The sequence below is a fragment of the Cyanistes caeruleus genome, chromosome Z (assembly GCF_971803275.1).
Source record: "Cyanistes caeruleus chromosome Z, bCyaCae1.hap1.1, whole genome shotgun sequence".
Taxonomy (NCBI): Eukaryota; Metazoa; Chordata; class Aves; order Passeriformes; family Paridae; genus Cyanistes; species Cyanistes caeruleus.
In genome coordinates, this window is record NC_141732.1 from 27148660 (window position 1) to 27173760 (window position 25101).

Consider the following 25101-nt stretch of genomic DNA (forward strand, 5'->3'; position numbering starts at 1 on the left):
GGAAAATGAAGTATCTCTAGGTACACTATGAATGGCATTAAACATTGATGAATCAGCCAGGAGAACACTGTGTTCTGTCCCCCTGCAGAGTGACTTGGAAATGCAGATGAGCTCAGGGCTTGTGAGCAGAGGCTGGGCTATTGCTCCTTGGCAGAGACTTTGTGGGCACAGCCACCCCTGTGGGATATGGGAGGCAAAGGCAATTTGAGCTTTGGCTGCTGAGATCAAACTCAGCTGGCCTTTCTGAGCAGGGCTAAGTCATGGGGAAAGGCTGGCCAACCACCTGGAGGGGCCTGCTTTGCTATTTGAAGTGGTAGAAATAGTCTTGGATCTGAGTTTCCACACAAGCCATTTTCCATCATCGGGTGTCGGGATCTTGAGGCACATCTTCCTAGAAAAAGTGTCCTTGTGTGCCAGGAACAATTTCTCTTCTTTCCCACAACTTATAGGTCAGAGAAGCAGAGCTTGGAATGCAGCCTGTTGGAGGCTCAGCAGCAGGTATTGGAGCTGGAGATCACCAGGAGCCATCTGGAAGGCAAACTTCACACAGCCATGCAGGCCAAGGAGGTGATACTTGGTGAGAGCCTCGTGCGCTTTGTGTCTGGCGATGGCCCTGCCTAGTGCAGTTGCTCCGAAGGCAGCTCTGTGCGCAGGGCTTCCAAGGAGTGAAGGAGCTGGGAACGGGTCCCTCCTTGGCTAAAACAGAAAGGGCTTAAGGTCAGCAGAGTCTCTGAGTGTTGTTCATGCTTGCAGAGGATGTGAGGGGCCTTCGTCGGGAGCTGCAAGCTCTAAGATCTCTCAGCCAGCAGCAACTGGAAGAAATGGCTCAGCAGCTCCGCTCTGCAGAAGAGCAGTTCAGCCAGGGTCTGAGACAATGGCAATCTGCTCAGGAAGAGGAAAAGAGGAAGCTCCTGCAAGAACAGGTAGGAAACAATATGCACCTGAATTTTTCAGGCAAGCTTAGTGGGCTGGCATAGGAGAATAGTAGCCTGAGTATGTGACACGGTGGCAAGGCTCTACTGTAGGCCAGATGTTGCTGGGCCAGGCAGCAGAGGGCTTCAAGGGCTCAGAGTTGAGGGGCTGAGAATGGCCAGAGGGATCTGCTGGGACACTGAATGCAGCCACGGTTTCAGGGTGTGAAAAAGTCGAGGTCCCCTGGAGGCTGGGTGCTGCCCACACAAAGCATGGCAGCAGAGAAGGAGCAGGATGTTTCCAATGCCCTTGTGCCATGCAGCAGTCTGCTGACCTTGCTGCCAACTGCAGTCCCAGCAACTGGGTTCCTTGCTTTCTGTCCTTCCACGGTGGACAGAGGTCTTCCCTTTGGCCTTGAAGCATTCACAGCAGGCCCCATGTTGCTGGTATTTCAGCTGGTGGCCTGTCTTGTGACTAAGGCATGGGGGTGCTGGCCTTCTCAGCATCCTGCAGTCCACCTGCAGCTTTTCCTTGATCAAAGGACAGGGGGACACTGAGAACACAGCCTCTGAGAAGAGGCAAAAATCCTGAGGAGGGAGGGGCCTGATCAAACAGGCAGCCATCAAAGTGGCGAAGGAAGGTGGCATCTCTGTTCCTTCCACTTGCTGACCCTCCTCCTAAGTTTCTCATTAGGTCAGGAGTTGTGGCGGGCACAAAGCCACTACTGTGAACTCTTTAGTAGGAGGGTTGTGGGTATGATGCAACTTGCCTTGTTTTCTCTGGGGAGAATGACTGGGCCTTCATCTGGAAGTGTCTCTTCCTCTCATCAGGAAAGGCAGCTGGAACAACAGCGTTTGGAGGCTTGGGAGCAGCTGGAGCAAAGGGAGAACCTGGTGGCAGAGGTACAGAGGGAGCAGGAGAAAAGGTTGCTTGAGATGAAGCAGGAAGTTGCCATCTCGCAAGCGGAAGAAGAAAAGATAAGAACTAGAGCCAGCCAAGAGGCAACGCGTGTGCAAAGAGAGTTTCTGTGTTGTTTTGGGCTCCTCTGGGCTCCTTGTGGGCACTGCTTTCCTGGACACTGTCTGGGTGGGATTGTCCCTTAGCTGTCCCTAGTTCAACAAGAGAAAAAGAACAAAATGCTTTTGGGAAAGTGTGAGCACATCAACCTTGCTTGCCACACAAGTGTTGTGTGGGAAGTTTAATGCCATCTTCTCTTTGTTCCTGTGCAGCTGCAGCACCAGGAGGCTACTCTCTTGCGAAGGGTGCACCAGCTGCAGAGAAAGCTTAACCATAGGCAGCGGGAGGTAGAGCTGCTGAGGCAGGAGCTGGAGGAACAGCAGGAAGATTGGCAGGTGAGCCTGACTAGGCAGGTAGCAGAGGGAAGGGCAGTAATGAGGACGTGAAGTTTGCATGTCAGGAAAGGGGAGGCAAGGACTACTGCAGGCACTGGGAGCACAGAGCGTAACAGGCTCCAGCGCTGAGCAGCAGGAAGAAGAGTTAGGATGGAAGGGCTGGAGCTGGGTAGAGAAGCTGAAGGAAGTGCTTCTGAATGGAAGGTCTTTGGAGACTGGGAAAGGAGAAACCTGAGCGTGGTTGGATGCCACCTGCCACTTGATGGCAGGTGCTAGTAAGAATTTTCTTGACCAAATATCCAGGACGAGCTGCAGGCAGTGGTGCAGGAAGCTCAGTGGAAGATGAAGGCAATGCAGGAAAGGCACAAGGAGGAAAAGGAAAGGATGCAGCAGATGCTGCAGTACAGGCTGGCAGAGCAAGAGCAGGTGAGTGAAAGAGCAGTAGGCAGTGCAGTCATGCAACAAGTGGTCTCTGCCCTTCTCACCTTTCCCCTGCAGAGCAGCAGGAGGATGGAGGCCCTGCCTCTGGCTGCCATGTGCTGTGCTCTCCATTGCAGCTGCTCAGAAGGACACTTCCTGGGCTGCTGAATCTCAGCTGCTGCCCTGGGCAGCAGGGCTAGTGCTTTGGCTGTGGGCCAGCAATGCTCAGAATGTATTTCTGCTGGCCTCCTGGTGCTCGCTTTCTTTTTGGGGCTTTCTTCAGGCCAACATGGTGACCCACACGGATTCTGAACAAGTTGTCCCTTTCCATGGTGAATGCAGTCCTCAGGACAGGGTGAAATTGAAACTTGTTCTTTCCCTTCCACAGTCTCTACTCGGGCTGACTGACAAGCTGTAGTCTGTGCCTGCTTGGTGGGGTTGGACTTGAGCTGGAAGAGTTGAGAGCTCAGCTTGCAGCCTAACACAAGTGTTGTTCCTAAGGGCTTGCCTTTGATATGCGCTCTCTGGGGCATCTCTGCCAGCCACCTTTGTGACACCAACCAATTTCTTGTTCCAGATGGACGTGGGCGCTGCAGCAGCATCTTCCAAAGGAGCCTTCCCTCCGCAGCCTGAAAACCTGAGCAGGAGCAGTTCGTCCCGCCCAAGGCAGGAGTCAGAGCAGCGGGGAGAGAAGCATTGCCTGAAGCTGCTGAGTACGTCCTGTACATCCTTTGTCCGAACAAGCTGTGTATTATAGTGTGTGTGCCTGCTGTACTACCGCATATTCCTCCTCATTCTGGTGTGGGACAGACATTCTGGATTCCCTACAGAAGCCGTTGTGGTACTCAGAGGCAGCCAGGGAGCACTTTGGGCCATTCCTTTTGCCTTAGAGGGCAGCTGGGAGAGGGTGGCAACTGATGGTTGCGACCTAGCAAATGACCCAGGGAACAAGTGTGTGTGCTAGTCTGGCTAAATGGATCCTAACTGTTGGCGTCCTAGATTGCCTCTTGACTCCTTTCTTGTCACCAGTCATTGGAGACCAAACACTTCAGAGAAATTGCTTGGCTGTATGGCTGCTTTCGTACTGGTGTTGTTTTGATGACTGTTAGGACTTTTCCTCTTCCTCCTGCAGTTGGTTTTGTTAAGAATTCTATATTTTGGTTAGCCCGACCTCCTTGAAAAGGGTATCAGGTGACAGCAGAAATAGGAGAGGAAGAGGTCTTTTCAGTAGGTCCCAGAAGTTAAAATACCATATTCTTAGAAGAATCTTTTGGAGTCAGAGAGGAAGAGGTGTTTTCCAAGTGCACGAAAAGCAGAGAAACAGGAGACTTTTTCTTTACAATCCCTCTTTGATATTTTACTTGTATGCTTAGGAAGATGCATCAAAGAGACAATGCATCTATGTGGCACAGTGAGATCCAAGTGCCCTGCAGGCAGTTCTCAGGAGGAAGGCTGCAGCCCCTCTGCTGCACGTTCCCCTGGTACCGGCCACTTTGTCACGGCTAATGCCCAGCCCATCAATACTCCTGGAGAGCCAAGCCCTGGCCTCAATCCCTGCTCGGATCATGCTCTAGGAAAGCACACCATGGCCTTGGTGACTCTGCAGTACAACCAAGTTGCTTCTTGCATGTAATAGCTGCCAGGGCAGGGCTGTCAGAGAATAACAGGTTGGGTACTGAACAGAGCCCAGTTTACTCAGAGTCTGCTGTCAACTGTTGGGACAAAAGGGGCATTGATCCAGTCCTGTGTGGGTCTGGACTCAGTGGCAGTCATGGTCTGTGTCGAGTGGGGCACCAGCTTGTAATGGGACTCAGTCTGACTCTGGCTTCTTCACAGTGGTTGTCTGTGGCCATTGGTGGGCTTTGCCAAGCTTTTTGTCCTAGCTGCCCAGCCACTGATGGTTGGTGTGACTGCAGAGGCTGGAGCCTTCCTGAGCTGTGAGGATTTAGCTGCCTCCCCATTGGCACAGCTTTGCCTGGACTTGTGAAAGAATCAGCATCTCACTTGGGCAGCATTGTAGGAGACGCTTTCTGGGGAAGGTCTGAGACACGGCAAAGACCTCTATAATCGAGTTAGGTGTTAGAAGTTTATTTCAGGGCGTGGGATAGAGAGAGAGATCAAGAGAGCTAAGAGATAAGAGAACCAAGAGGACTAAGAGTTTTAAGAAAGAGCTAAGAGAGACCAAGTGAAGCAAGAGTTAAGAGAGACCAAGAGTTAAGAGAACCAAGAGATTTCTCTTTTACAATTACTTACATAATCTATACATATGAATATTCTTTTCTTTCACTGACTAATCTTTCTAAGTATACTAATACAGCAACATTTGTGTGCAACCTATAGAAATCGCTATTTTTGCATATTTTTGGTTATCTCAGGGTCCTTCAGACCTTTCCTTCTAAGGCTGGGATGAGGAGTCTCAGCTTGGTTTTATTGCAGGAAAGAATGTGTTCTGGTATACCAGCCCGGTTTCTTTGAATTATTCAAACCGTGCTATCATTTGTATTTCTTCCTTAGCCTTTCTGGCTAAGGAGTCATAATTATAATTTCTTTCTAATTCTACCTTCCCAACACAGCAGTCTGTGCCACGGCAGCGCCTGAGGAGCGGCGCTGTCCTTGTTACCCATCTCCACTGTGCCCATTTGGGAAGATGGGGCACGTGGGTGGTGCTGAAGAGGCCGAGTCCAGTGCTAGAGACTGCTGCACCCCAGGCTGAAGACAAGTACTTGTATTTCTTCAGTGCCCATGGGGAATGGGCAAAGTCATCTTCAGAACTTAGCCTGCTCAGCAATGAAGAGGATCCTAATTCTTCCAGCCATTGTTCTTGGTTATAGCATGAGCTGCTGTTCTTGACAAGTGGCAAGGCATTCTTTAGGCAAAATGCTGAGAGGTAGACAAGGTCCCCTACGCTCCTGGAATTCACGTTGCAATATTCTTTCTGCTCGGCAAAAAGCAGCTGTTGATAAAAATTCATCCCAGATCCCAGAGTGCATTTAGTCTTTGGAAGTAGGAAATCTTTTGCTGAATCTCACAAGAGAGTGTGCATTCCCAAGGAAATGAAGGCTCCTGATTTTTCAGCTCTCCTTCTGATTTGTAAATGACAGCTACTTGCCTTGGTGCCTGTTGTTTTCTGATGTTGGTCTGCTCTGATGCTTTCTCCATGGGCTTAGTTTCCTCTCAAGGTAACCCTTCAAAGGAGCGTGGAGAATCAGACTCTGTGCAGGCCATGTGTGCTACAGAGCTGCCTGCCTTGCTGGGGCTGCTGCTGCTGTTGTTCTTGTTGCCAGCCGACCATAAATTGCTCAGAGTCCCAGAGAGTGGAGCTGAGTTTCAGATCTCCTGCAAGTCGGTATCTCTCCTTTGAAGTTTGTTCTTGTGTTTTGTTTCTTTCAGGGAGTGTTGTGAGCGTGGGAGATCCAGAGAAGAAATACACTGGATGGGAACTTATTGGTAGTGGGTGAGTGCAGCCAAGCTTATTTGTGCATGGGCCAGGTATTTTGCTGGTGCAATATCAAGTGGGAAGTCAGGCCAGCTGCAAGCATCTTCACAGCCCGGCTTTAGATTGTCCCTGTCTCACTACTGATCACAAGGCATCATCCAAGGTAACTGGATGCTGGCAATTTCTTGCCTGCCTCAAGGAGGAGGACCTGGAAGGCCTCCTATCCCTCAAGCGTGTGGCACCACTTGGCTGCTTTTCCTAGGAGACATGGTTTTGTATGATTCAAAGTAATATGGCCACACTGATGAAGGAAAACTGAGAGAGCAGCTTCCCACCTGATAGCTGTCAGATAACTGCTGTCGGTGGCATTTCTTTCCAGTCTTTGGCTGAAAACAATATTCAGTGCTCAGGACAATAAGGAAGGCTGCGTGGTGCTGCCTGAGTTTGGCAGATAGAATGAAAAGAGAGTGGTGAGAAGGCCCAGCAGGTCTCTCTGTTCCATTGCCTGGAAAGGCGCACACACAGGCACAAAAAGGAAGAAGGGAAGAAAACCCCCACATCCATAATCTAGTGTGTACATTTGGGATTTGTAGCAGATCTTTTTCTCCCTGTTGGATGGAGCTTTTCACTTGAACATGGTGCATGCAGAGGGCTGCTGGGCTGCTGGGCTACTGGTACAAGAGTAGACAAACCATGGTGTTTTACAGACACTCCGGGCAGCAGAGAGCTCCTGCCTGGGCTGCCTTTCACTTCTCAGCACTGAACAGCTTCTCTGTTCTTGCCACTCTTCTGTTTCTAGGGGTTTTGGAACCGTTTATAAGGCCTTTGACGTTGCCACAGGACAAGCGGTAAGTGCCAACAGCCCTCGCAGATTCTGCTGCTCTGGAGTGCTTTCCCTTGCAATGTGACCAGTGGCCAGAGCTTTGGGCCACCTGTACTTGCTGCAAAGGCTGTCCCGCAGAAGCAGCCTACCTAGAGGCAGCCTGCAGAATGCATTTTGGACAGACTTTGTCTTGCATCCTGAATGGATGCAGGGATGGTGGTGGTGTGTTTCAGAGAAGGACACGCTTGTCCAAACTTACTGGATAAATATGCATACAGTGATTGATGGCAACAGCCATCATTCTGGCCCAATTCCTCTTAAGCCCAGGTTCTGACACAGATGGGATCTCCCATCATCTTCCATCATGTGGTTTAGTTTGTAAATATAATACAAGATCTAATGAAGGAGAGATTTTGTCTGGAGCACAGTTTTGTGTTTCAGTCCTAGAGAACCTGGCCCACACACACACACACACACACACGGGTCAATGAGGAGAAGTCAATGATGAGCCTTAAATAATACAACCTTGTGTTGGTTCTGTGTCAGTGACATTCCATTACAGGGATGCTGTTTGTCCTGAACAGGCATGGTGGTGTCTTGGAGAGCCGCACTGCTCTTTGGGGTTAAAAGTTCAGAGTCCTGACTTCTCATTTCTGGCTCCCAGCACATACAACTCCATCTTCCTGATAGTTCCTTATCCACCTGCAGTGCTGTGCTCAGGAACTGCGCTCAGAGGGAGGTCTACGAGGAATCCAAAAGCCCTAAACCACGCCTATAACATGGAGGGTGTCTGCCACAGAAAGGACTATTGTTTTTTAAACCCACTAAATAATTACAAGTCTAAATCACGTTCAAAAATGTTCTTCAGAGATGCAAAATCCAAACTATAAAAGTTAGGGAAGTTTTGAGAAAACTCAACTTTACTTTCAGTTGCCTTGGAGTTCTTTTTTGGACAGCATTTTCTCCATAATGTAGCTGTGCATTTACATTGGGGCAAAATCAAGAATGGTAGCAGGTTCTGAAACAGTGAGTGGTCAGTCCCTAGAAATGCTAGCATATTTCCAGCCATTTCAATTTCTTTTCACAGAAGCAGAATTGCTTTTGGCTTACAAAACGGTTGTAAATGATAATAGTGGTGAGAAACCAAGTCTATTTGAGAAGGCTGTGGGTGCAGAGAGTGTTGTTAGCGCCTTGTGGTTGATGCTTTAGAGTCCCTTTTTCCCGAGGTGACAAGGCATCGTGGTATATGAGCACAAGGAGAAAGAGGCTCTTGTAATGTCTGTACCTAATGGCTTTCAACGTCATTGCAGGTGGCTGTAAAGGAACTTGATCTCCAGCACCAGGGCTGCGAGGACGTATTGAAAGAAATCCTGGTCATGAGGGAATACAAGAACCCAAATATTGTCACCTACCTTGAAAGGTAAGTACTTCTGGGATTTTTCTGGGAATGCTCCTTGCCATATTCACAAGGTAAAGGTTTAAAAGATCTTTACTCGCTGGCAGAAAATTGGTCTTTCCATTAACATCAAGCTACTCCTGGGCCAGGCATGGGAGGAGATTGCATTTTGTCCCCAGGAATGATTCCCGGCATAAATAACTTGAAGATTGTTCTCAGAAACCTGGCTCTCTTCCTAAGCCAGCAGCCTGCACATTCACTCACTTCATGTCCTTATGAGGACATGGTTTTTCCTGAGTGTCGCAGGAGAAGTGCTGAGAAAGCATGACAGAAATGATTTCCCTTGCACTGTTCCCACCATTTTCTATTGCCTTGCATTCCAAAAGACTAGGCTAGGAGACACATGGTTTGCCAGGTTTGAAATTGTTTTTCCCCTTTGTGACTGTCCTTTATGCACCGTTTTCCAAAGGGTGTTTTGCAGTGCTGCACACTTGCCTGCCCTGGGTAAAAGCTGTGAAATCTGTTCCCTTGTTGCTGGAGTTAATGGTGCAATTGGTATATGAAGATAATGAAGCAGCTGCTGGCATGTGTCCACTTCCAGATTTATCTGGGCCATCACAAATGTGTCTTTTTCCCCTGCTTGCTGCCTAAGCTGTCTCCTTTTCCACAGATGTGCCTTCCTCATTCAGACACAGATTGCAAGCACTGGATTGCCTAGGTGGAGATGGTCTTGATTTTATTCCATCTTCATTTACCAGTGCCCTGGAAACAAAACTCAGCTGTAACCCTTCCTTCCATACAGCAGTTTAGCTGTGCACATTCATCTCCACGCTGTTGTTTTCATCTTCCAGCTACCTTCTGAATGAGATTCTCCTGCTGGTCTTGGAGTATATGGACGGAGGCTCTTTAGCTAAGGTGATCCACATGGGAACGATGGCTGTAGGACACATAGCAACGGTCTGCCGGGAGGTAAGGGATCCTGCTTGTACTTGCCATGGCTTGGCATGGCTTGTCCTTGGAAGGTGCTGCTAAGTGAGTGATTCCATGTTCAGAGCTTTCTTTCTGCATTGCTCTTTTACGCTTCAGAGAAGCAAGAGCATCTGGACTGAACTGCCTGCCTGTGGCCCTGCCTGTACTGCAGTCTTCTTTACACTTATCTACTGTTGTTGAACCCTCTGTCTCTTTTGCAGTTTTATTTTCTGTTCTGTGCTTTGCCCCTCCAAGCCTTTGCCCAGAACCTTTCTGCATTGCCGCCTTTGCCTGTAAGAGCAAAGGGGCTGATGTCTGAGTTTTAAACCTATGGCAAAGCCAAAGAGAGACTCATCTCTCACAGGTCTGGCTGTGCCAAAGGATGGCATGGCCCCCACCATGGTGCTTGCTGCTGAAAACTGACAAAAGAGCTCCTTCTGAGTCTGCTGTCAAGGCAGCCTTATAACCCTTGTCCTCCAGTCTCCCAGCTGACAGTGATCCCCTTGGTACCCAAGGCAGGGACTTCTCCTCTTTTGGCAAACCGTTGCTTGTCCTCCGGATGGGGAAAGCACATCAGCTGCAGCAGCACTCATTCCCACTGGCTTTGCAGGGGACAGTCTCGAGCAAGGACTGATGTTTCCCCCTCAGCAACTAATATGTCTTCCCTTGGAATGATCGTGCTCTCCTAGAGTTGAAGCAGCAAGCTCTTCCTCTTGCCACCACTCACTGCTCCTTTGAGATCTGTGAATCTTCAGGAGCAGTTTCCTTTGGCATGTGATGCAATCAGATCAGGCTAACTTTTGGCTTCCCGTTTCTTTTTTCTCTCCCAGTGCCTGCAAGGCCTGGCCTTCCTTCATGCCAATGACGTGATCCACAGAGACATCAAAAGTGACAATATACTTCTGGGCCTGGATGGCTCTGTCAAGTTGGGTGGGTATTCTTGGTCAGGTGCAGCGCTGCGGGGAGGTGGTGTGGGGCTGCTTTTGAGTGGCTGCCAGCTGCTGCTGAGAGTGCACGCAGCACTCCTGCAAGCTCAGGGCACTGCTGCAAGGTGCTAAGAGGTGTAGAGAGCAACAAGGTGTCAAGGTTGGCTTGTACATGCTCACTCCAGAGGGAGGGAAGTTCAGTCTAAAGCTTCAGGTGAATGAGGAAAGCCACGGTGTGAATGGTTTGGGTTTGCTAAGTGGACAATTCCCCATATGCATGGCTGCAGCCCTGAGGCTGCACAAGAGCACAACTCCTTTTCCACCTTGATTCAGCATTGCATTCTGAGACTTAGACTGAGGAACATTTTCCCTTGGTTTCCTCCTTGAAGCAGTGTTTGTTTGTCTCCTCAGCTGATTTTGGCCTCTGTGCTGTGCTCAGCCCTGAACAGAGTAAACCGAGGTGTATGGCCGGGACCACTCGCTGGATGGCACCCGAGGTTGTCAGGAGAGAGCCATACGGCCCCAAAGTGGACATCTGGTCCCTTGGGATTGTGGGAATAGAAATGGCCATAGGAGAGGCTCCGTATACTTGGAAAACCAGTGCTATGGTAAGGTGCAAATAAGCCCATATGCCAGTGGCCTTCTGCTCTGTCTCCATTAGACACAATCCCATTCCCACGGCTTGGACAGCTTCCAAGAAGGCCCACTTCTAAAATGTCCCTGGGGCCCACGTAAGCTGTCAAGGCAAGAGCTGCTGGATGTTGGAATAGCTGAGGCAGCCCTGGGGCCTTTTTCTTTTGGGAGAGAAGGCTCATCTCTCACCATTTGCTAGGCAAGAAATTGCCACTGCAGACTGGGCCTTCAAATATGGGGTCTAGGTGGGTACTTAAGGATATGAAAGAATCACGTAGAGTCTGTTTCCTTCTTCCTCAGGCTAAGTATCTGATAGGCACACAAGGAGTTCCAGATCTGGACAAGCTAAGCCTACATCCCAGCTTGTGTGAATTTCTGGAACATTGCCTGCAGATGGATGTGGACAAGAGAGGCTCTGCCAAGGAACTTCTGGAGGTACAGTGCAGAGTGGCTGCAGGCCAAAGAGTGTTCCCTGCCAGGGTTTGCTCCTGGGCCAAGCTCCAGGGCATCAGATGGGCCCCCCTCATCTTAATCTCCAGTCTGGTTGCTTTTCACATGAAAACCAAGTAGGATCCAAGACTACTTCAGGTTAGAAGGGACTGCTGAAGGTCATCTAGTCCAAGGCCCCTGCCACTGGCAAGGATATCTTCAAGTAGATCAAGTTGCTCAGAGCCCCAGCCAAGCTGACCTTGAATGTTGCCAGCGTTGGGGCACCTGCCAGCTCTCTGGGCAACCTGTGCCAGTGTTTCAGCACTCTCCTGCTAAAGACTTTCTTCCTTAGAGCCAATCTGAATCAACTCTCTTAGTTTAAAACCATTTCCCCTTGGCTCTTGCAATTGGCCCTGCTAATAGATGTGTCCTCATCTTTTTTAGAAGCCCCTTCAAATATTGAAAGGTCTCCTTGCAGATTGCCCTTCTCCAGGCTAAACAAGCCCAATTCTCACAGCTGTTGCTCAGAGGAGAACTCTCAACTTCTCGTCATTTCTGAGGCCCTCTTTTGCTCTCGGGTGCTGTTTTCAGGTTTACCTGCTAGCCAAGGAACTGAAGTATCGCAGTGCTGGGGACAGAGGCCCGCAGTGGGGTTTGGAGATCCCAATGAAAGCAGTCCCTGCCAAGCGCTTCTAGGCTGATCTGTGGGAAGGCAGGGGCTGTGGGGGCTGAGGGTGAGCCTCACAGGGGACCCAGCTTGTCCCTCCTGGCCCACTCTCAGGGGTTTCTGCCAGCCAAACAGGGACAGCTGAGCAGCATTTGTGCCAGCCCCATGTGCTGCCTGGCCCGGTCACGTAGATGAGAAGCGCTGCGGCTTCGCTGCCAGGTTTTGGCAGATGGGGCGCTGCTGAGCGGGCCACTTCCTCGGCTGTCCCTGCTATGGAGGAAGATGCCAGAACTGAGTCCATCTGTGCTCTGCCACTTGTATCTGTGTGTTTCTGGACACTAGAGGAAACCAGCTTGACCCTGTTATAAATGAAAATGCTAGACTTGCCAGTACATCAGGCAATATAGCCAATTTATTAATTGGTTTGATAAAAGCTGAGCAAGTTTTTACACAAGTGGGCTGGTTGCATTGAGGGCCTCTACCCTAAGCAATGCACAAATTCAGATCTCCAAAGCTCGTCTCTTATGCCTTTCTAGGCACTTCACTTCCTCAAATCCTCACTTATTTTCTACTTGTTTTTCCCTCCTAATCAGTGGTTGTGGTTCTTGAACATCTGTTGGGGAGCTGGTCCGAGACGGTCTTCTGCTGTGTCCGTAGTCTCTCATCTTTCTCTTAAAATATTGTTTTCTATTAGCAGTTTGTTTAACTAAGCGTATATTTTGTTAGTCAGCATATAGTTTGCAAGCTTTCTTTCAATCATTTTCCAACTCAAAGCTAACTTCTCTAAAAATAGCTTCATAGGCTCTTTCTTTAGTTATTACAAAACTCAAAATGTTCTGAAGCATGTTTCAAAATGCTTTTCTAGACCTTTTTAGCTCTTGTTGGTCTTACTTCCCTTTTTTAAGTGATTACAAGTTTTCCTTCAAACTAGTTTATACAAAGATACAAGGTAGTTTAAAGTTTAATATTTGGTTGTTAGAACAAGCTGTTATCTAAAAGCTGATTGTTATATAATTATTTTGTTCAACTTTACTTCCATGCTTTATTTTAGCTAATTTTCAAACCACTTCTTAGTAATAATCCCATGGTCTCTGTCTGTATTGCTCGCAGACACACAGACATGGGTGAGTGTCACCATTAGATTGACACAAATCTCCACTTAATTTCTCACAACCCTGTTAGAAGCTCAGTTGGGAAAACAATGGTTCCTCTTTCCTTTGCCTTTTTTCATTTGGTTTCTTTTGTTTCTTTTTCCCTCTGGGCAGCATCCATTTCTCAGATTAGCCGAGCCTCTCTCCAGCCTCTTCTGACAACCCCATGGCTGTCATCCCGGCAGCAAAGTAATGCAGGAAGCAGAGGGGATGACGAGGACCACCTGAGCACTTGGAGAACAGAGCCTCTGAGAGCAGGCAGAAATCCTGAGGAGCCAGGGGCCAGGAAACAGGCAGCCATCAGAGCAGGAAAGGAAGGTGGCATCTCCTTTTCTCCCATCTGCTGATCCTCCTTCTAAATTTCTGGTAAGGACACAGGTGCTGGAGAGCACAAAGTTACTATTAATGTGCCCTTTCCAGCTGGGGGGAGTGTTGCATGGGGCATGAAGCTTCCACTCTTTCTTTGGGGAGCTTGTCTGGGACTTCATCTGCAAGTGTCTTCCTCCCCCCACCAGGCCTGTGAGATGGAATGTCAGCATGTGGAGGTGCAGGAGCAGCTGCTGCTGCAAGGAGAAAACTTCCTGGCAGAGGTAGAGAGGGAGCAGGAGAGATGAAGCAGGAAGTTGGCACCTTGCAAGCTGAACAAGAAGACGTATGAAGTAGGGCCAGTCAAGAGGCAAAAGGTATGAAAAGAGAGTTTGTGTGTTGCTTTGGACTCCTCTGGGCTCCTTCTGGGCACTGCTTCTCTGGACACTGTCTGTCTGTCTGTCTATCTGTGATTGTCTCTTAACTGGTCCTTGGTCAACAGTGCTGGAGAGACCTTTGTGCCATAAGGGTCGGGGCCTCTCAGGTGAGAGGCTGCCAGGGTGCAGATGTGAGGAAGGCACGAATGCTGTTGCTGGCCTGAAAAGAATGGGAAGGCCAGAGCTGTCTCTCAGAAGCAGGGAGGTCCCCCAGGAAGCCACCTGGCAGAGCCAGGCTGGAGCTGTGGGAGAGCTGGTTTTACTTCCCCTCTTCTTTCAACAGATCACATGGCCCCTGCCACAAAAATCTTCACTCCGAGTGCTTTTCAAATGAAAACGTAGGACACTTGCAGCAAAGCAATTGAGGAAGCTGAGGACATGACCAGGAACACTTCAGGATTACTTTCTCCAATGCCAGCTAGCAGCAGATTCGCAATAAAAATCCTAGAAACCCCCAAGCCACTTGCAAGATTCCTTTCCTTGTCTCCCACAGAATGTGGCTCTACATTCACTTCTGAATTCTTTCTTAAATGTCCCTCCTGTGGGCGTTCTGGTATGGTTTGGAATTGGGAACAGTCTCCTTCCTTTATCAACTCCAGCCTACCCTGCCTTTGGAATATGGCCATTGGCCAGGTTTTGGCCAGCCGTGGACTTGTGGATGAGGCAGAAAGTGCAATTGCATTTCCAGCCAGAAAGCAATGAAGAGCATGGCACAAAAACCTCTCAAACATTCCCCCCTTTTTGTTTTTAAATATAAAAGCAGTATCTGTCATCCTGTCTCCTGGCCCTTTGGAGACAGGGTGACGAAAAGGGCACTTGGACCTTCCACCTAATCCTACAGGCCTAGTCCCTTTCAGCCAGTGATACCTCTTTGTTGGGGGTTAGGTGTCTTTTTTTTTAGTTCTAGCTTGCCCATGGAATTTTTACCCATTAGTTGCAAGGACAACCTAACTGTGGGTACTTGGTGGGTGACAAAAGAGTTTGGCCAGGCCCAGAGGGGGAAGGGGGCAGGAAAAAGGAGGGTGGGGACAGTTTGGCGGGCTTTCTTCAGCTTCGGAGAAGGAAACTTTGGGTGCAGAGCTGCTGCGGTGGGGAGAAAGGAATTTCGCCATCACCCAGACAGAGCTGCTGCTTCTTCTCCTTCTTCCCTCTTTGTTGGTGGCCTCGCACCCCCTGTCCTGCCGGGACGTGTGGCAGTGCCAGGCACCGCCGTGGAGCTCCTGATACATCTCAGCCACCGGCCCAGGATCTCAGCTCATCCCTGCTGTTCCAGCCGACTGTTCCTCAGAGCCCTGCAGGAGCACCGGCACTGCCCGCCCGAGGGGTTTGTGAAACAAAGCCTCTCCTCCATCCCTTCCCATCTCAGCCGAGAAAGCTGTCACGGGGTCCCTGGTTCTGTTTTCTTGCTAATGCTGTAGTTATTGTTGTTTGCCTGGTTATACTAGTAAAGAACTGTAATTCCTATCCCCAGATCTCTGCCTGAAGGCTCCTTGATTTCAGAATTAAAATAATTCGAAGGGAGGGGGGCTATATTTGTTCATTGCAAGGGAGGCTCCTGCCCTCCCTAGCAGACACCTGTATTCTAAAACAGGGACACTCCCCAAGAAGAAAAGACCAAATTAAGCCTGCCACTTGTCCAGGGCTAACAAGAATTATCTGTCAAATGGTCTGGATAGAAATCTAGATAGATTGATTTTTAAGTTTTTAGGATTGTTCATTCTTCTATTTAGTTGACTAGATAGACATTTCTCCATTTGTTACTTAAGATTCATTAGCATTCTTAAAGATTTATTAGGATTATTAGATTATTATGATGATTAGATTATTTGAATATTACATTATTAGGTTATTAGCTTCTTAGATTATTATTGTTAGATTATTAGATTCGATTACTAGTGACATTTCTCAATTTGTTAGTTGAGATTCATTAGCTTTCTTAAAGATTTATTAGGATTGTTAGATTATTATGATGATTAGATTATCTGATTATTAGATTATTAGGTTATTAGGTTATTGTTATCATTAGATTATTAGATTAGATTATTAGATTATTAGTGTTCGATTCTTATCAGTCAGTGTAAGAGCTTTGGTGTTGTTCATTAAGCTCCATCTTTTGTTCTCTTGTTTTCATGAAGACAAAAGCTGTCTTTCTCATTAAAGCAAAGTTTGTTCCATTTTGTCTTTTTGTCTGTCTGAAATCACTCCAGCAATGTCTGTTCCATTTGTTTGGTGTTGCAAACACGCTATTGGCCCTGAGAAGGATCTGGGCACGTGCATCCTCCCACAGGCCCAGCCCCTTCCCCAGCTGGCAGGACTTCCAAAGGTGTGTCCCCATGGTGCCAGTGAAATCATGGTGGGCTTTCATCCTTCTATTCCTAAAAACCTCAGCTTGCAGTGAAAAGGGAGGCTTTGTTTAATTCAATGAATTGCATCTATGTGAGTGGGCTTGTCTCATTATACTTGGAGGGCTAAAAGCCGGGGGTTTGAGTACTTTTGGTCGCCAAGCAACACAGCTTTGTTCCATTTTGCTGGACAGATGGACTTGGCCACCTTCAAGGACTTTTCCAACCTCTGCCATTCTATAACATTAACATCCACGTGCATTAACATCTGTCATCTATAAAACCTGAGATTGGCATTTGCATGTGGAATTGTTTGTTGTTGTTGTTTTTGTTGCTTAGAAGTTGTTCATTGTAGAATTGTACTGGTTGTGGTTTTTTGTGTGTTCCAATTGAATGTTTAATTGTCATAAGCATTATCCCTCTTTTTGTAGTCCCTTACTCATTTGTTTGTTGCCATTGATGCATTGTTTGTAAGTTTAATAATCTCTTTTAAGTTTGTTACTTTCAAAGTTTTCCAAGCAAATCCCCTCACCAGCAGCATCTTAGAAAGAATTTTTAACCTGCCCCAGAAGACTTGTAACTTGACACCAGGGCAACGGTGCATACTAATGAGGAACTTTCCCTCCAAAACCTCAGTTACCCCAAGGACAGCAAACTGTTGGAGGAGAAGATGTTACCAGCACCAATCAACAACAACTACAGGGGTGGGACTGCCAGCAACAAGCTGAGGGGACAGAGATTATAAAAGGACCTGTGAAGTTTGAAGAGCTGCCCTTTAACTGTGGATTAGCTGCAGCTGAGGACCTGACACTGCACACTTCGGTCTACATCTCTTTTAGAGACTTTTTTATATAAATTTGAGTGCAGATTAGCAGCATTCACTGCAGTGCCGCCGAGTTCTTGCTTTGGGACCAAAACCCCGGTTCGGCCAAAGGATTCCTCAATCCTCAGACCTGGGACTTTTATAAAATTTATTTTCTTTTTACTCCCTCACCCATTATCCCTTCCTCCCCTTTTCTTTTTTCCCTTAATAAACACCCTAGTTTATTTGAACCCCCAAAGTTGTGTCTTTTTCCTCACACATCCAAGAAAGCAGCAGCTCACTTTCGGTTTCTCTTTCAAAGACCAGCCTCCCGCTCTGGGCCTCCACCAACCTCCTTAGATCAAGCAAAGCGGGAGTGAACATTATCCTCTCACTTCTCACAGCTTTGGTATTTGCACCAAAGGAGCAGGAAACTCGCTCCTTTATCTAGCTCAGCAAATGGCATGGCCTGGCAAGGTCTTGGGAGCAGGGGCTGGGGAGAATGGAGAGGAGACGAGGGAGGGGGGAACTACCAGGCTGGTGCTGGGATGCTGACAGAAGCTTGCTCTTGTCTGACGGAGCCGCTGCAAGTGGGATTTGGAGCCTCCAAAGCATCTGCTTTGCACTGGGCCTTGTTACAGCTGCCCCCGGGGTTTGCCGCTGTGTGTGTGCAACAAGCAGGCTGGGAAGGAAGCAAGATTTGCTTTTGCCTAACATGAGGCAGAAAAGCAGGAAAACAGGCTCGGTTCCGCCCTATCTGGGACCTAAAACAAGTGGGAAGGCCATTAGTGTGAAAAAGTAATTCTGTTCGTGCTAGTCTCCCAGTCTTTTGAGACTAACATCTCACTTCTCCAAGGGAGCTGGAAGAAAGAAAAAAGGAATTGGGCATTAAACGTTTGCTAGGGAATTGCTGGTGGCGTGTCCCCATCAATTCCCCTGAAAAACATCCTGTTTCTCCAAGTTTCAGGGAACGACTGTTGAGGTGAGAGACTGGTCAGCTCAAAGGACGGAAAACATCATCAAGAGACATCATTAGGCATCTGACAGTTTATAAAAGGGGGCTGGATGAATGCTTCCACTTTGAGAGAAAGCTTTGCAGCTGCCTCTCCAGTGAACGACTGGCAGGCTCTTGCTCCTCTCGGAGCTGGAGCAGAGCCAGGGCCAGGATCCTTCTGCTTCTGCAGTGCAGACAGTGTGCTATGGGCCCTTTGACAGAGCCAGGCTCCCGTTCAGCTGCAGGCACCTTCCAGAGAAGCACGGAGAAGACCCAGAGCTCTCCCTGCACTGCTTTGCCCCGTCCAGAGGACTGTCGAGAAATGCCCCACTGGGAAGGTGCTCAGAGCAACCTTGCAGCAGCAGAAGTAAAAGAGGCAAAGGTGCCCCAGCCCTGTTTGTGTCCCCTGGGTCCCCTGGGTCCCCTGGGCATGGAATGTGTGGCTGTGCCCATAGCGACTGTCGTCGTTGTCTCCCACTCCTGTGGCCGTTGGTGGAACACTGGTGCTGGACCAGCGCTGGAGCAGCAGCTGCAGGATCTGCTCCTGGGCTGCCCCTGGCCAGCCACCTTCTAGCCTCAGTGCCAGATCTGGCCTCTGGATAGACATCCCGAGCTCGTCTGCCAGCAGGCATCCCCACACTACTTTGGCACTGGCAAAGGTAAGAAAATCCCCCTTTGCCCTCAAAGCGCTAAGAGAACGGCAGGAGGCTCCGCTTGGCTCTCCCACCAGCCACGGCAGACACGGTCTGTGCTCCCGTTCCCCAGACGAGGTGACGCATGAAAGCGGGCTCCAGCTTCTGGAGGAATAATCATGCCTCCGTCTGTGGAAATCCAGAGCTTTCCATAGAGGACATAGAGAACGGTCACCGTGCAGTTTCACATTCTCATCCACCAATGAGATTTTCTGATTAAAAGTCCTCCTTGCTACCCACTGAAGTCCTACAACTATCTTGTGGTGACCCTTAAACAATCTGGTCATTACTGACGAGTTCAGGGCTTCAGTGTCCATAAAAGTCCTGTATCAGGCCCTGGCTCTGCTCACGCCTCCTCCAAAGCGTTCAAAACCAGAATGTTGGCACTTCTCCTCTGGGATCCCTGCTGTTCAAGGCATGGAAGCAGTTTGCCAGGCTTGTCCTCCAATACAGCCTTTCACCTACAAAAATGGTCTGCTTGCAGCCATTCTTCTATACTTACACACTTTCATCATTTACAGCGACATTAGATTTTAGTATCTTTCTAGATTCTTTTGTTCCACCTGCATTGGGTCTCTGTAGATGAATGACAGGGGATAGATCCTCTTATCTCTATCGAGATATTGGGATGGATTTCTCTATGTTTTTCAATGCCTGTGGGGCTGGTTGTGCCTCATGGGCGGAGGCAGCTGTGAAATGGGGCCGTCTGGAGTGGTCCTTCTCAACAACACAGTCACAGAATTTGGCAGAATTTTCTGGGTTGGAAGGCACCCAGAAAGTTGAGTCTGGCTCCTGGCCCTGCCCAGGACAGCCTCAAGAATCACACCCTGTGCCCAAGAGCAATGTCCAAATGTCCATTTTTTGAGTTCTGTCAGGCTTGGTGCTGTGACCCCTTCCCTGGGGAGGCTGAGCCAGTGCCCAGCCACCCTCTGGCTGAAGAACCTTTTCCTCCTATCCAAGCTCAGCCTCCCCTGGCACAACTTGCGTGCCATCCTCTTGGGTCTTCTCACTGGCCCCAGGACTGAAGGGAAGCCTGAAGGCAAGACTGCCTGTCCTTCAGTCTTCCCCTCTTGAGGACACTGCAGGCTGCCAGAGGCTCCTGCCTCGCAAGTTCCAAGTGAAAAACGCAGCAATTGCGCCAAACAGAGGGGAGCTGGGACGCAGGAGCTTGTGCTTTCAATGATGAGGATGAGAAGGAAGGCTAGCAACACATCATGGCTGAAGTTTTTTTACCTGGGCCTTTGTTTTGCTCTCTTCCAGGTGGAAAGGAGAGGCACAATGAAAAGGAAAGCAAGAGCCCAGATTCGACCGTGAGTTTTGTCCTAGGGATAAAAGAGCGGCGAACTTGAGGGATGGCGAGGAGGAGAACTGTTATTTCAGAGTTGGGCTGGGATTGCTTCAAGCCTGTCCATGGCATCAAGTGTCTCTTGACCACTTGCCTTTCTTCCCTCCATCCCTTTTCCCTTTAGACACATCAAGGTTGGCAGTGACTTTCAGGCTGAGCTTCCCGAGCTGCAGACCACACCAGCGAGTGAGGAGGAAGAGCATGCATCCCTGGTCTGGAAGCCTTGGGAGGAAGATGACTCTGCCATGGAAAAACCTGACAGAGGTAGCTGTCAAGCTTTTCTTCCACCCCTGAGATACTTGGGTGTGTAAAAGGCAGCTTTTTGTTAGTAAAAGGCAGCTTTTTGCATGCTCTGCATCTCTCCTTGTCTCACCCGTCTTCTTCCATGGGAGGGTTAGAGGCAAGGAGAATGCTCCATTTCTGCAGCAGGGTGGGAAAAGAGCAACTTTCCTGCTCTCCATATCGGTCGGGGGCATTTGCCACTGGAAGAGGAGAGATTGGCCCCTGCTTCTTATTCCAAAGGCTGCTTTCATGGGAGAGAGAGCCAGCACTACGTGGGCCCTTGGTTCAGCTGCCCCTTTCTTTGCTATCCTTTCCACGCTCTCCAACCGCTTGGCTGTCTTCAGCTCTTGTGCTTTCCTTCTCCCTTGTATTGCAAGCTTTCCCCTTTCTTGCTTCAAGCCTGACTTTCACTGGGGTTTTGTTGTGCTTGCAGTAAGACAACTGTTGGACATGGCCAGCGCCCGTGGCGTTTCCGGGCCAGCGGCTAACCTGGAGCTGGCCCTGCACTGCCTGCACCAGGCACGCGGCAGCCTTCCGGTAAGAAGCGGCACTTTGGGTGCCCAGAAGAGTGGACAGGGAATTCCTAAGGCCTGGGCACTGGGATAGCCTCTCCTGGCTGCTCTTTGTAGAGGGGGGCTAACAAGAAGTGGACAACTTGCTGCCTGCTGTGTCTCCTCCAGCTACAGCAGGGGTGAGCCCAACTGGCTTGAGCAGGGACAATATCTCTCCTGGAGGAGCTGCTGGCAGAGGTCCCACAGCCTGCTCCCTTGTCGATCTCCCACACATCTGTGTGCTCTAAAACATTCTGGGGGGAGTTGAGGGGAAATCCCCACAAGCCTCAGTGAGCGGAGGCAATTCTGGGCTCAGGAGAAGCATTGAGTGGGTGAGCAACGTGCCACTCTAGGGGAGCAGGATCAAAGAGTTGGGCAGTAAAAAGGAAGGTTTGGGAGCAAACCCCAGTGTTGAACCCATATGAGATCCACTGGACTGAACCCCTGAAGAGGCAAAGTAGCTGAAAGGTAGCGTTGATGGTTCTTTGGCTCCTTTCTATGGTGGGGAAGTTAAGCCTTTTTCCCTTTGATCCTGCAGGAGGCTCTGGACATGTTGCTCTCAGGGGGGCCTCCCACACCTCAAGGCCACCCCTTGGCTGATTATCATTACGCAGGTAAGCGAAGCACAGCTTGTTCCTTCACTGACAGATACTGCCGTCCCCTTAATTGCCATGGCAAGCATTTGTGCTCCAACAAATAATGCCATCACAAGGCCTCCTCTTGCCTGGGGCAGGGGAAAGCAGCAGCATCTCCCCCTTCAGCTTTCCTTGGAGTTTTCCATGAGTTTTTTTTTTTCCTCCTTCCTGGGGAATGCCTGCTCTTGTCTTCATTACTTTCCAAGGGAGCAGACATGTACGCAGGTGAAAGGTGGATGGCGCCAATTTTGTTTTGGCAGCCAGTGGGATCTACTCCAAGTGGATGGAGGGACCAATTTACCTGCTGCTTTTTTTGCCAGACTCTGACATATGGACACCTGAGGAGAAGGAGTCCTTCGAAAAGGCTTTTCACACCTATGGCAAGGATTTTCATCTCATCCAGAAGCAGGTAAAGCCATAGGACATTCTTGACCCTAGAAGATCATCAGGAGGAAATGTTGATTATTTCTGCTCCCAGATGCTGGAATCCAGTCTCTCTCTCTTCTCAAATACCCGAAATAATCAAGTAATAATGAAACGGGACATCAAAGGCCTGCAAGAGAGGGGTGATTCTGCCTCAAAGGCCCTTTCCTCCAAGCTCTTTCGGAACACAAAGGCTTATTCTGTCAGATTTGGTCTCCTAGGTGCGCTGATGCTTCCACAGCAGATGGTGCTGGGAGAGCTGAGAGCCCAATGGGGGAAAGAAAAACTGTGCTACATGGATTTGTTGTTGATCTGTGCATCGCATGTCTTCCCACACAGCATCATACACTGTATATTACATTGCACAAGGCCTCTTTTACGCCCTATTTATTTCATTTTACACCCTACTCAATTTACTCCATCATTTTGCTTCCTAGGTGACTCCAGAACTCTCCAATTGTTCTCCAATGCACCCTACAGGATGGCCATTTTAGATTCCTTCTTCTTCTCTTCCCAACAGGTTCAGAGCAAGACTGTGGCACAGTGTGTGGAGTACTACTACACCTGGAAGAAAGAACATAAACTTGCCAAAAGTCTTGCTCAGGTGAGTGGGAAGAAAATCAAGACAAGGCCGGAGGGTGGAGAAACTGGGAGAAGGGGACAAAACCTGCTGGCAAGCCTGGGAGGCACCGCTCTGCCAGGATCACATTGTCCCGTACACTGGAAAGGCGCAGCAGATGCTGCCCAGGCCTTGATCATCAAACATCAAAACATCAAAACATCAAAACATCAGTAATCCTGGCTGCGCTCGTGGAGATTCTGCAGATGTTCAGTGACCTTTTGTAGCATCCCAGTGTACTCCCCAAAAAGGAGCTGCCCATGCTGTGGCTCTGCTGAAACTTTCCTTACTGACAAACCAGAATTTGCTTCACAGACACAGAGAGAGAGAGAGAGAGAGATTAGTGTGGGCAGTAGAAACTGGGTAACCATGTGTCTTTAGGAATTTGGCTGAATTTAAAAGTCATTCCCTAGACAGGGAGGAAAAGTAGGGGTAAACAGATGCTGGGCAGAGAGGTCCAATTAAGAAAAGGAGAACTATAGATACCCACGTATGGATCCCACCCCTTCAGGCAGTAGAAAGGAGGCGTTTTTTCCTCCAAGTGCTGTGTTTGCATTCCGCTGCAGCCCGCCCCCAAATCCAGCTGTTTTCCCAGCTCTTTAGGCTTGGGAGGAATTTGCTTAGGCCAATAGATTCTGGCACTGGACGCTCTGATTTCCAGCTTTGTGAGAGGAAGGAAAAATTGATCAGGATTCTTGGATTTCCAGACTGTGAGCGAACCAAAGAGGAGCCAAAGCCCTCCCAGAAAGGAGAACGGGAAGACAGGGAAGAGAAGCCGCAAGAGGGCCCGCAACGCGGAGTGTCCCTGCTGCCAAGCGCCCCAGCCACCCCATTCGGCGGGAGGCCCCTTTCCCTGCGGCCAGTGCAAACGGTGCGCAAGTTCTACCTCTTTCTGCTCAAAGCCTGCGCCTTTGGACTGAAACAGGCTGACCGTGTTCAAAGGCACCACAGGGGAAGCTGAGGGCACTCGCAGGACCGCCTCTCACCGCCGTGCAAAGCCTTACAAGCCACTTTCACCCCAAAGAGCTTAGCTAAAGCCCAGCATTCCCAGGGAAACCTTGCCCTGCCCCACCAAGACACAATTCGTACACAAGTAGGAATAGGTAGACCAAAGCTTGCTTTGATGGTGCTGATCAAATCCAAAAGAAGATGAAGCGAGAGGAGGAAGACATTTGAAGGAACTGCAACAAGAAAGATCAGATTTATGCTTCTGACCAATTTACAGAGGTGCCACAGCCAGAAAAGACAGAAATTCACGGAGAAATGGAAATCTTGGAGCTCGCTTTAATGGTGTGCATTGAATTAACAATGGCTGCTTTGTTTCCTGTCTTCCAGGGTGTTTGAAACCGTGCAGGAAAGGAACGCACATAGGAGAAGACATCGTGCACGGAAGGAAGCAGGGCCTCTCCCCAAGAAGAAAAGAACAAATTAAGCCTGCCACTTGTCTGGGGCTAACAGAAATTATCTGCCAGATGGTCTAGATAGAAATAAGTTTTTTAAGTTTTTTAAGATTTTTAAGTTTTTAGGATTATTCATTCTTCTGTTTAGTTGACTAGATAGACATTTCTCCATTTGTTACTTAAGATTCATTAGCTTTCTTAAAGATTTATTAGGATTATTATTATCATTAGATTATTAGATTATTAGGTTATTAGCTTCTTAGATTATTATTGTTAGATTATTAGATTCGATTACTAGTGACATTTCTCAATTTGTTAGTTGAGATTCATTAGCTTTCTTAAAGATTTATTAGGATTATTAGATTATTATGATGATTAGATTATTTGATTATTAGATTATTAGGTTAGTAGGTTATTATATTGTTATTATTTGATTATTAGATTTGATTATTAGCTTATTAGATTATTATTGTTCGATTCTTATCAGTCAATGTAAGAGCTTTGGTGTTGTTCGTTAAGCTCCATCTTTTGTTCTCTTGTTTTCATGAAGACAAAAGCTGTCTTTCTCATTAAAGCAAAGTTTGTTCCATTTTGTCTTTTTGTCTGTCTGAAATCACTCCAGCAATGTCTGTTCCATTTGTTTGGTGTTGCAAACACGCTATTGGCCCTGAGAAGGATCTGGGCACGTGCATCCTCCCACAGGCCCAGCCCCTTCCCCAGCTGGCAGGACTTCCAAAGGTGTGTCCCCATGGTGCCAGTGGAATCATGGTGGGCTTTCATCCTTGGATTCCTAAAAACCTCAGCTTGCAGTGAAAAGGGAGGCTTTGTTCAATTCAATGAATTGCATCTATGTGAGTGGGCTTGTCTCATTATACTTGGAGGGATAAAAGCCGGGGGTTTGAGTACTTTTGGTCATCAAGGAACACAGCTTTGTTCCATTTTGCTGGACAGATGGACTTGGCCACCTTCAAGGACTTTTCCAACCTCTGCCATTCTATAACATTAACATCCACGTGCATTAACAACCAAGAAAGCAGCAGCTCACTTTCGGTTTCTCTTTCAAAGACCAGCCTCCCGCTCTGGGCCTCCACCAACCTCCTTAGATCAAGCAAAGCGGGAGTGAACATTATCCTCTCACTTCTCACAGCTTTGGTATTTG

The 25101-nt window shown here is 48.6% G+C and overlaps 3 protein-coding genes across 4 annotated transcripts in view; all 3 read left to right on the forward strand.

The window, feature by feature from the left end:
* The window catches only part of LOC111944353 (uncharacterized), an 18472-nt gene extending 4157 nt beyond the window's left edge, over window positions 1–14315 (forward strand). The window contains exons 6-21 of the mRNA XM_086867977.1: window positions 450–577; window positions 754–923; window positions 1743–1814; window positions 2142–2264; window positions 2568–2690; window positions 3262–3397; window positions 6075–6138; window positions 6920–6968; window positions 8254–8363; window positions 9191–9308; window positions 10139–10238; window positions 10646–10842; window positions 11168–11302; window positions 13229–13480; window positions 13630–13797; window positions 14141–14315. Coding sequence (XP_086724103.1) covers window positions 450–577; window positions 754–923; window positions 1743–1814; window positions 2142–2264; window positions 2568–2690; window positions 3262–3397; window positions 6075–6138; window positions 6920–6968; window positions 8254–8363; window positions 9191–9308; window positions 10139–10238; window positions 10646–10842; window positions 11168–11302; window positions 13229–13273 — 1570 coding nt within the window. The 3' untranslated portion in view covers window positions 13274–13480; window positions 13630–13797; window positions 14141–14315. The remainder of the gene's footprint in view (window positions 1–449; window positions 578–753; window positions 924–1742; window positions 1815–2141; window positions 2265–2567; window positions 2691–3261; window positions 3398–6074; window positions 6139–6919; window positions 6969–8253; window positions 8364–9190; window positions 9309–10138; window positions 10239–10645; window positions 10843–11167; window positions 11303–13228; window positions 13481–13629; window positions 13798–14140) is intronic.
* Window positions 14316–18493: 4178 nt separating this feature from the next.
* On the forward strand, window positions 18494–21009 carry LOC147648246 (zinc finger protein 541-like). The gene is made up of 5 exons (XM_086869789.1): window positions 18494–18654; window positions 19948–19997; window positions 20157–20296; window positions 20748–20851; window positions 20995–21009. Exons 2-5 carry the CDS (start codon window positions 19966–19968, stop codon window positions 21007–21009), a joined length of 291 nt encoding a protein of 96 aa, XP_086725915.1. The 5' UTR covers window positions 18494–18654; window positions 19948–19965.
* Window positions 21010–21327: 318 nt separating this feature from the next.
* LOC111944063 (zinc finger protein 541-like) lies at window positions 21328–24283 on the forward strand. 2 transcript variants are annotated; one of them, XM_086868071.1, is made up of 5 exons: window positions 21328–21479; window positions 21821–21909; window positions 22444–22527; window positions 23250–23413; window positions 23878–24283. In XM_086868071.1, the coding sequence occupies exons 1-5, from the start codon at window positions 21416–21418 to the stop codon at window positions 23972–23974; spliced, it is 498 nt and encodes a 165-aa protein (XP_086724197.1). In that variant the 5' UTR covers window positions 21328–21415; the 3' UTR covers window positions 23975–24283. The 2 variants fall into 2 exon arrangements, with proteins under 2 accessions (XP_086724197.1, XP_086724198.1); XM_086868072.1 differs by lacking the exon at window positions 23250–23413.
* The last annotated feature ends 818 nt before the right edge of the window (window positions 24284–25101 follow it).